The sequence below is a fragment of the Trachemys scripta genome, chromosome 7 (genome assembly GCF_013100865.1).
Source record: "Trachemys scripta elegans isolate TJP31775 chromosome 7, CAS_Tse_1.0, whole genome shotgun sequence".
Taxonomy (NCBI): domain Eukaryota; kingdom Metazoa; phylum Chordata; order Testudines; family Emydidae; genus Trachemys; species Trachemys scripta.
This window is the reverse complement of record NC_048304.1, coordinates 125,573,050-125,583,697: the sequence shown is the minus strand read 5'-3', so window position 1 is coordinate 125,583,697 and position 10,648 is coordinate 125,573,050. Positions and strand designations below refer to the sequence as shown.

Here is a 10,648-nt window from a genome sequence, read left to right as displayed (position 1 = left end):
TGGCGGGGAGTGGGAGGGAGGAGGGGGCGGAGTTAGGGCGGGGAATGGGCGGAGTTGGGGCAGGGCTGGAGTGGGAAATGGGCGGGGCCAGGGCCCCATGGAGGGTCCTCTTTTTGAATTTGTTAAAGATGGTAACCCTATTCAATATGGATTAACTGCTTATGCTAAACAACGTGTTCCCCTTGTACGTAGCTGTGACGCTCCAGCTCTGAGTGGGAGCTCTGTATGGCTCAAAAGCTTGTCTCTCTCACCACCAGAAGTTGCTCCAATAAAAGTCCCTCCCCGCTTGTCTCTCTAATATCCTTGGACCAATCCAGCTACCCAGCCCTGCAAACAGGGACGATCCCAGTAAGACTGGAAGGAAAGCTGTAGTGTGGTGCTCTGCCCACTTGCAATGTATGGTGCTGAGTGTCGGGCAACCAAGAAGCGACATGAGCAAATGTTCCAGGGAAATGCGGCAGTTGGGATGGACGAGGGGGGTAGGCGAGAGAACCTGCCTGAGGAACGTGTGTGTTAGAGACACGCTCAGTGTGACACGCAGAAACAGGGACGCGCAGGCGAGACGTCTGGGCACATACAGCACAGCGCTGACAGCCAGCTGGGTAAGAGAGTCCATCAGAAGGCAAAAGGCAGGGAGACCCACGAGGGAGCAGTGGGATGGCCTAAAGGAAGACAAGTTAGCATGTGGGGTGATTCACCGTGATTGTGACAGAATGTCCCCCACGTCCCCCTCCCAGACACTATTGTAGTGATCTTTGTACAGGTATGCCTTGTGCAGTGTCATTTGAAAACTCATAACTTGCTGGTCATTTTTGTCCTGATGAAATATGTGTGGCAACATTGTCTGTGAAATTCTGATTCCACTGTAGAGAGTTAACACACGTTCCAAACTGAGCAGGTCTGGCTCCAACGAAGGAATGTGGCCTCTGCTTCATTTGCATTTAAGCAAACAGGAAGGGCAACAAAGGACACTCCAACAGACGAGAAAAGCGCAGCAGGGAACATCCTTCCCCATAGACTTTCTGTCTCCCAGTGCCCAGCTGGAAATGTTTTTCGAAAGGGGGACAAGCTATACAAAGGAGGGGCAGACACCCCAAGGCACCCTTCTGGCTCCCTGCCAGCGATTCTCTACACCTAAAGCAACAGAGGATTCACCGGATTCTGGGAGGAGGGTCCTGACCTAGAGGGGTTGGTCCGGGAGACCAGGGAGAGCCTGTGGTGAGACACGTTGCTGCAACCTGACAGTTAGTGAAGTTAGGCACCAGGAGCCTGGGAGTGACGTGCAGGGTGGGGCTGTTTGTGGGGGTCCAGCAGCAAAGCACTGCAAAGGGCCCCCCAGGTTAGAGGGCAGACGTGACCCCGCTGGATTGTGCCTGGCATGTCACAGCGACGGAGGGTTTGGTACTGAACAGAGCACTGGGGGGGGCAGGGTGTGTACAGCCGACCCCCTCGGATGGGATTAACGCAAGGAAAAAGAATCCAGATAGAAAATGGTGCAGCCCTGCCCAGCATCCCGACCCCCGAGGGACGACTCCGAGCCAGCCGGGCACCGCCCGCCCCCCCCCCCGAGGGACGACTCCGACCCGGCCGGGCACCGCCCGCCCCCACCCCCGAGGGACGACTCCGACCCGGCTGGGCACTACCCCCCCACCCCTGAGGGACGACTCCGACCCGGCCTGGTAACACCTGCCCCTGCAGCCCACGTGGCTTCTGCTGGCGCCAGATGCTGGACTCTCGTTCACTGGGTTTTATTCCAAGATTCCCACCGCTGGGTCCCGTTCCCCAGCCCTCATGCCGGGGCCTCCGTCTCGCCAGGCTCCTGCATCTCCAGCGCCTGCCGGGTGTCTGCCTGCCAGAGCTGCACCAGATCCGTGGGGGTCTTTCCTGCCTGTTGGGGGAGGGAGGGGGCAGAGGGTGAGACGAGCCAGACCTCCTGCCCCACGTGAGGGGAGCAGCAAGGGGCACCCAGCTGGGGCTGGGACGTGCCGTGACCTGCCACCCCTCCGTGTACTGCAGGCTCTGGGGACGGAGGCTCTGCCCCCCAGAGAAGGCCAATCCCCCGCTGGCGACAGAAGCAAGGCTCTTCTCTGTGCGGTGTGATCCCACCCCTGGGGGCTGCCCCCTGCCCGCCCCCTCCAGCCCAGGCAGCAGCGGGAGCCACTCACCAGGTTCTGAGCCATCATGTCCGCCCCGTACAGGATCAGCATCTTAATGATCTTGTAGCGGTTGAGCCGCACGGCGTCATGCAGCGCGCTGTCCCCCTCCTGCAAGGGACGGAGCGCGCGGGCGTCACAGGGAACCCATCCTGCAGCTCCCCTCCCCCAAAAGGAGCCCAGCCAGCCCTGAGCACATGCCTCCCCCCATACCTTACGTCAAGGGAGAGAATGGCGGGGCTGGCCCCCCAAGGGCAGCAGCACCCAGTCCGCACGGGGCCAGCATGGCTTGGGGGGGTGGGCTGTGCGGGGGGGGGATGTGACGCTGGATGGAACAGGGGTGACCATTTATAACAGTATCCATACCAATATTACAACGCTGCAATGAATCCTATACACATCTGCCACGTACGGAGTCAGGTATGGGAACAGGGGACCTCAAACAGGGGAGTTTGTGGGAGGGAGACGTAATATAGTCGCTATGGTTAGGAAGGGCCACATCGCCAGTGCCAACGCTGCTCCTGTCTCCTCCACCTGAGCCGCTATCCAGACAGAGAGCTCGACCATGGATGCCTCTACCCAGATCCCGCTGTGGATTAGCGGAGACTGGGGCCTGCATTTCCCACTCAGAAAGCCAGGCTGGGGACCATCCAGTGCGAGAGGTGCTGCTGGTGGAATCGCTCCGGAAGCAGGTGGCAGAGCTGCAGGAGGAGGTGGCTGGGCTGAGGAGCAGCAGTGCCCGTGAGGAATTCCTCGAGTGTATTCACATGGAGACATCCAAGGCTGAGGACGCTACCCAGCTACAGAGGATTGCTGTCACACCACCGGGGCAGGAGGACATGGCTCTGTCACAGGAAGGATACTGGCTGCTGGTGACTTCCGGCAGCAGGCAGTGCTTCACCCCTACTCCCAACCCATCCACCACGGTGATGGAAAACCAATATGCTGCCCCAGCAATGAATGATGAGGAATCACCCCCAAAGCTGGAGGAGGAGGAGCCATGTACCCCCAAGGCTGGGAGGATCGCAGCTACCACTCCCAGGAGGAAACATAGGGTAGCGGTGGTTGGAGACTCTCGTCTGAGGAGGACGGAGGCACCTGTCACCCTGACATGGCATCCCAGGAGGTATGCTGCCTGCCAGGCCAGGGGCCCGTATCCGAGACGTTACTGAGGGACTGTCAATGATCTGGCCCTCTGACTACTACCCCCTGCTACTCATCCATGTGGGCACTAATGATACTGCGAGGTGTGACCCTCAGCAGATCAGAAGTGACTACAGGGCTCTGAGAGTAAGAGTGAAGGAGTTCGGAGCGCAACTGGCGGGATCATATGCATGACTGGAATATTGGTATAGAAGGTTACAGTTTGCTCAGGAAGGACAGGCAGGAAAAAAGGGAGGAGGTGTTGCCTTAGGTATTAAAAATGTATACAGTTAGACTGAGGTTGAGATGGAAATAGGAGACAGATTTGTTGAAACTCTCTGGGTAAAGATAAAAGGGATAAAAAAAGAAGGATGATGTCATGGTAGGGGTCTACTACAGACCACCTAACCAGGAAGAAGAGGTAGAAGAGACTTTTTAAACAACTAGCAAAATCATCCAAAGCACAAGACTTGGTGATGATGGGAGACTTCAACTCCCCAGACATCTGTTGGGAAAATAAGACAGCAGGGCACAGATTATGCAACAAGTTCTTGGAATGTATTGGAGACAATTTTTTATTTTAGAAGGTGAAGAAAGCTACTGGGGGGAGGCTGTTCTAGATCTGATTTTGACAAATAGGGAGGAACTGGTTGAGAATTTGAAAGTGGAAGGCAGCTTGGGTGAAAGTGATCATGAAATGGTCGAGTTCATGATTCTAGGGAATGGTAGGAGGGAGAACCACACAATAAAGTCAATGGATTTCAAGGCGGCAGACGTTAGCAAACTCAGGGAGTTGGTAGGTCAGATCCCATGGGAAGCAAGTCTAAGGGGAAAAACAATTGACGACAGTTGGCAGTTTTTCAAAGAGACATTATTAAGGGCACAAGAGCAAACTATCCCACTGCGTAGGAAAGATAGGAAGTATGGCAAGAGACCCCCTGGCTTAACCAGGAGATCTTTAATGATCTGAAAATAAAAAAAAGAGTCCTACAAAAAGTGGAAACTCGGTCAAATTACAAAGGATGAATATAAACAAATAACACAAGTATGTAGGGACAAAATTAGAAAGGCCAAGGCACAAAATGAGATCAAACTAGCTAGAAACATAAAAGGTAACGAGAAAACATCCTACAATACATTAGAAGCAAGAGGAAGACCAAGGACAGGGTAGGCTCATTACTCAACGAGGGGGGAAAAACAATAACAGAAAATGCGGAAATGGTAGAGGTACTTAATGACTTCTTTGTTTCGGTTTTCACCAAGAAGGTTGTTGGCGATTGGATGTCTAACACAGTGAATGCCAGTGAAAATGAGGTATGATCAGAGTCTAAAATAGGGAAAGAACAAGTGAAAATTACATAGATAAGTTAGATATCTTCAAATCACCAGCGCCTGATGAAATGCATCCTAGAATACTCGAGGAACTGACTGAGGAGATATCTGAGCCATTAGCGATTATCTTTGAAAAGTCATGGAAGACGGGAAACATTCCAGAAGACTGAAAAAGGGCAAATATAGAGCCAATCTATAAAAAGGGAAATAAGGACAACCTGGGGAATTACACACCAGTTACCTTAACTTCTGTACCTGGAAAGATAATGGCGCAAATAATTAAGCAATCAATTTGGAAACACCTAGAAGATAATAATGTGATAAATAACAGTCAGCATGGATTTGTCAAGAACAAATCATGTCAAACCAACCTGATAGCTTTCTTTGACAAGGTAACAAGCCTTGTGGATAGGGGGAAGCAGTAGATGTGATATATCTTGACTTTAGTAAAGCTTTTGATACTGTCTCACATGACCTACTCATAAACAAACTAGGGAAATACAACCTAGATGGAACTACTAGAAGGTGGGTGCAAAACTGGTTGGAAAATCATTTCCAGAGAGTAGTTATCAGTGGTTCGCAGTCACACTGGAAAAGGGCATAACGAGCGGGGTCCCGCAGGGATCAGTTCTGGGTCCGGTTCTGTTCAATATCTTCATCAATGATTTAGATAATGGCATAGAGAGTACACTTATAATGTTTGCGGACATTACTAAGCTGGGAGGGGTTGCAAGTCCTTTGTAGGATAAGATCAAAATTCAAGCTGATCTGGACAAACTGGAGAAATGGTCTCAAGTAAATAGGATGAAATTCAATAAGGACAAATGCAAAGTGCTCCACTTAGGAAGGAACAATCAGTTGCACACATACAAAATGGGAAACGACTGCCTAGGAAGGAGTCCTGTGGAAAGGGATCTGGGGTCATAGTGGATCACAAGCTAAATATGAGTCAACAGTGTGATGCTGTTGAAAAAAAGCGAACATCATTCTGGGCTGTATTAGCAGGAGTGTTGTAAGCAAGACATGAGAAGTAATTCTTCCACTCTACCCCGTTCTGATTAGGCCTCAACTGGAGTATTGTGTCCAGTTCTGGGCACCACATTTCAGGAAAGATGTGGACAAATTGGAGAAAGTCCAGAGAAGAGCAACAAAAATGATGAAAGGTCTAGAAAACATGAGCTATGAGGGAAGATTGAAAAAATTGGGTTTGTTTAGTCTGGAGATGAGAAGACTGAGAGGGGACATGAGAACAATTTGTTGCAGGCCACTACACACCACACAACAAAAACACTAACCCAGGAACCAAACCCTGCAAAAACCCCGGTGCCAACTCTGTCCGCATATCTATTCAAGGGACACCATTATAGGACCTAACCACATCAGCCACACTATCAGGGGCTCGTTCACATGCACATCTACCCATGTGATGTATGCCATCATGTTCCAGCAATGCCCCTCTGCCATGTACATTGGCCAAACCGGACAGTCTCTACGCAAAAGAATAAATGGACACAAATCAGATATCAGGAATTATAACATTCAAAAACCAGTCGGAGAACACTTCAATCTCCCTGGACACTCAATAACAGACTTAAAAGTGGCCATTCTTCAACAAAAAAACTTCAAAAACAGACTTCAACGAGAAGCTGCAGAACTGGAATTAATTTGCAAACTGGACACCATCAAATTAGGCCTGAATAAAGCCTGGGAGTGGCTGGGTCTCTAAGATGCCACAAGGACTCTTCATTGTTTTTGCGGATACAGACTAACACGGCTACCCCTCTGAAACCTGTCATCCAAAGCAGTGTTGCTCTGGGAATGTGGCTGGCCCTTCTGGGTTCAGAAGGACATTTGTATAAGTGAGCAGAGTTTCTAGTTTCAGAGCGGTAGCCGTGTTCGTCTGGATCAGCAAAAAGAACGAGGCGTTTCTACATAATTTCTCACGTTACTGAACCGGTTTGCTGCTTAGGAGCCAGAGAACTGGAATGCAATACAGGGCCCTGGGTGATTTCCTTTTTCAGCTTCTTGATAACCAGTGGGGGGATCCGGAGCACAGTTTGGGACTGGTTGGTGAATCTAACTTCAGTGTTAACCACCAGTTTTGGGGGAATCTGCTCTCCCTTTTGCAGCCTGCCCTGACCTAGGCATACTCTGGACACTCCGGGTCACGGGGGGTGGGGGGATGCTGTGACGTTATTGACATAAACTGGGACCATATAAATCATTGTTGCAANGGACTCATAAAATATTAAACCTTTTCCACCTTGTCCCATCACATGTCCGTCGTGCTGCTCAGCCCCCCGCTCTGCCTCCTGGAGGGCCGGGGGTTGAGCGAAGAGGGGCTGTTCCCTCGCAGTGCGGGGGCTCTGTGACTGGGTGGAAGTGCCACTCTCCTGACCTGCCTGGCCACGGCTCTGAGGCTCCTGCTTGTCTCCCCCTCCCTTCCCGCAGGCTGGCTGCCCAGAGCGTCTCCCAGGTGGTGCCCCTCTTCCTGGACGGGGAGGTCTCCTTCCTGCCCCAGGACAGCTTCCCCTGCCCCTTCCAGCCGTTCCAGGTGAGTGGGGGGGTGCAGGGAGGGGCTGGGGCTGGGGCTGTGGCGTGGGCAGTTGGTGACACGGGCGCTGCTCTTCCCTTGCAGGGCGGGCAGCACGTGGCAGCACAGAGACGCCTCGTCGCCCTGCTCATGGCCTTCGTCTGCTCCTTGCCCAGGAACGTAAGTCAGGGGATGGGCCCTCGCCCGGATTCCCGGGGCTGGAGGGGCCGGGTTGAACCAGGGGGCAGTGTGGATGTGGCGTGGGCAGCACCTCGGTGATTGGCAGCTCTGGGGTTGGAGCGCCCAGCGTCCGTACTGGGTTCTGATCTCTTCCAGGTGCCGATTCCCCAGCAGGACAGGCTGCTGCAGGAGCTGCTGGCTCTGAGCTGCTCCTGCGACTGCCCCTTCACTGCCACCGCGGCTGCCAAGTGCTTCGCGGGGCTGGTGAACAAGTACCCGCCAGGTAAGAGGTGGGGCAGGCGCTGGGCCAGCCTCAGGGCGCTCGGCCTGGGCGCTGCAGGACTCATCAGCCTGTCCTGTCTGTCCCCCAGGGCAGCAGCTGGACCAGCTCTTAGAGACAGCGGTGAACAGGATGGAGGCCGGCCTTGCCGAGGGCCCGCTCAGAACCCAGGCCCTCGCCCTGCTCCTCTGGGTAAGGACAGCACCCTGGGCTGGAGCCGGCGCTGGCAGTGCCCGCACGGCTCTCCGGCCCCCCTGGGGCCAGCTGGCAGTGCCCGCACGGCTCTCCGGCCCCCCCGGGGCCAGCTGGCAGTGCCCGCACGGCTCTCCGGCCCCCCCGGGGCCAGCTGACTGTTCTCTCTGTCCCTGCAGGTGACCAAAGCCCTGGTGCTGCGCTACCATCCGCTGAGCTCCCGCCTGACAGACAAGGTGAGCAGCCAGCCACCCCTGTGGAGACACTGCGCAGGGGAGGCCCTGGGGACCCTGCCCCTGCCCCTCTCCTTGGGCCTGGGAGAGGCCCTGCCAGCCTGGGTCACCTGCCCTCACTCAGCCTCCCGGTTCCTCTCTCCCCCCTGCAGTTGCTGGGCCTCCTGGGTGACGCAGAGCTGGGCCCCGCGGTGGCCGACGGCTTCTCCCTGCTCATGGCCGACTCCCCAGATGTGCTGCACAAGGGGTGTCACGCTGACGTGCGCATCATGTTCCGCCAGCGTTTCTTCACTGACAACGTGCCCAAGCTGGTCCAGGGCTTCCACGCTGCCGGCCCCGGTGAGCGCGCTGGCCCCCCCCCGCCTGCCCCTGCCACCCTCTGTGCCGGCTCCACTGCTGCCTGCCCCTCCCACCCCCCCGGGCCAGCCCCCTGCGGCCTGCCCCTCCCCCACCCCTGGGTCGCTCCCACCCCCTCAAGCTCCCAGCCCTCCGGGCATGAACGGTGGGGATCAGCTCCCAGTGTCTACAGGGCCACCAGCTCCAGGGGGTGCTGCCCACTTGGTGTGTGCATGGCCCCCCCAGGAATGGGGCTGTGACCCGCTTCCCTCTGCTCTCCCCAGGCGTGAAGGCGAATTACCTGAAGGGCCTGTCCCATGTGCTGAACCACCTGCCCAGGCCGGTGCTGGTGACGGAGCTGCCCACGGTGAGCGCTGGGCTGGGCCGGGCTGGGCTGGGCTGGGTCGGGGGTGCCGAGCCGACAGACCTCTCACTGCCTGTGTCCCCCCAGCTGCTGTCCCTGTTGCTGGAGGCCTTATCCTGCCCGGACTGCGTGGTGCAGCTCTCCACCCTCAACTGCCTGCAGCCCCTGCTGCTGGAGGCGCCGCATGTCATGAGCCTGCACGTCGACACCTTGGTCACCAAGTTCCTGGGCCTGACCTCCAGCCCCGCCATGGTGCGTGCCCCACCCACTCCCTTCCCCGCCCCCCTGCCGCCCGCGCTCACCCCGGCTCTGTCTCTTTCAGGCCATCCGCATCGCTGCACTGCAGTGTGTCCACGCGCTCACCAGCCTGCCCATCCCCGCGGTAAGTCCCCGCTGCGCGCAGGCCAGGGAGACAGGCTGGGCACGCTGTCTGGCCTCGCTGGGGTAAGGCGAGTGCCAGGGACCATGGCTAAGAGGATAGAGCTGGGGTCCCTGTAGAGAGAGGGGGAACCCCAGCGGGTGCCTGCTGGGCACAGCCTGCCTGGAGCGGGCCGAGCACCGCTCCGTACTGCCCCCGGGGGCGTGGAGGGAGGGGACACTCTCCAGGGCAGTTCAGACATCCCCGTCGGGAACCTGGGACTGCCAGCCCCCCTGTACGGGCGTGGGCCCCTCGCTCCATGGCGTGCGGTGCCCATGCTGACGGGCAGCTCTCTCCCCTTCAGCTTCTCCCTTACAAGCCGCGCGTGATCCGGGCCCTGGCCAAACCCTTGGACGACATGAAGCGGCTGGTGCGGAAGGAGGCGGTGGTGGCCCGTGGGGAATGGTGAGTGCAGGGGGGTGCGGAGGGGGCTCCCGGGACACAGCCTAGAGCCCACCCCTGACCGTGCTGCCTCTTCTGTGTCTGCAGGTTCCTGCTGGGGAGCCCAGGCAGGTGAGGCCCTGCCCGCACTGACTGACAATCTAACCAGGAACCCACTAACCAGCCAAGCCTCCCAGAGCGGGGCGGGAAGGACAGCAGCCCCTGCCCGGGGCCGGCCGGCTCCTAGCACAACGTCGGCGCTGCGGGGCGGGGCTGCCCCGCTCCTGCTGCCTGCAGTGCTGGAGGGAAGGCAGGCGCCGCGCCCCCTGGCCGTGCACACTTGTAGGCGGCGCGTGGAATCCATGGGCCAGCCCAATAAACACACGTTTTGCTAATGGCTTGAGTGGGGAAGATGGCTGGGGTGAGGGGCCCGAGGCTGCTGCCTAGTACCCTCTGCTGGGGAGGTGTGAGCCCACCCCAGCCCTGCAGTCTCTGTCTCTCTCCTGAGGGCGAGGGTTTGGCCTGGCCCTGGGTCTCTCCAGGGCTTGGTCCAGTCTGGCTCTGAAGGCTCCAGGGACCACGTGAGCCTGTATATCCCTCCTGTACTCCTCCAGCCGGAGGGGCCTCGCTCCCTGGGGTCCTGTTAACTACCCCCTCCCTGCCCCTTCCAGGGCTTTGCTGTATCCTGCAGGCAGGGGCCCTGTCCTGGGAATAGGAGGGCCCTTCTAATGCTGGCCTTCCCCCCTCACTCTGTCCAACAGCCGCACCTGCTCATCCCCTGCTGGCTGTTGGGGTGGGGGGTGGGGCAATGCCCCCTCAGGTTGGGTGCCACACAGCCGCTCCTTTGCCCAAGGTCAGCCTGCAGCCCAGAACTCGGGTCCCTGGGCTCTCGGCCCTGTGCCTTAACGGCTGGCCCCCGCTGCTTCAGCCCCTCGGGCTGGTTTCACTCCGGATGGTGTGTCCTCTAAGCAGAGCGGCCTGACCGACGGGCAGGGTCACTGCTCTCCAGCGGGTAGCCGCAGGGGTGGCTCCTAGGTGCATTCTGCCTCCGTACGGCTTGTGGGCAAAGCTTCCCCTTGCCACTGGGCCCTGGCAGCAAGTAA

The 10,648-nt window shown here is 57.2% G+C and overlaps 1 protein-coding gene and 1 long non-coding RNA gene across 2 annotated transcripts; one reads left to right on the top strand and one right to left on the bottom strand.

Moving 5' to 3' along the window:
- Positions 1–1,732: 1,732 nt before the first annotated feature.
- LOC117879777 lies at positions 1,733–2,311 on the bottom strand. Its single transcript, XR_004646386.1, has 2 exons — positions 2,166–2,311; positions 1,733–1,888 (listed from the first exon to the last, which is right to left on the bottom strand). It is a non-coding gene; the product is annotated as an uncharacterized LOC117879777 (long non-coding RNA).
- A 411-nt stretch (positions 2,312–2,722) lies between these two features.
- Positions 2,723–9,940, top strand: MMS19 (MMS19 homolog, cytosolic iron-sulfur assembly component). Its single transcript, XM_034776881.1, has 12 exons — positions 2,723–3,079; positions 6,874–7,182; positions 7,267–7,341; positions 7,498–7,624; positions 7,713–7,813; positions 7,993–8,049; positions 8,199–8,385; positions 8,667–8,749; positions 8,834–8,998; positions 9,069–9,128; positions 9,469–9,569; positions 9,654–9,940. The coding sequence occupies exons 1-12, from the start codon at positions 2,723–2,725 to the stop codon at positions 9,679–9,681; spliced, it is 1,650 nt and encodes a 549-aa protein (XP_034632772.1). The 3' UTR covers positions 9,682–9,940.
- The last annotated feature ends 708 nt before the right edge of the window (positions 9,941–10,648 follow it).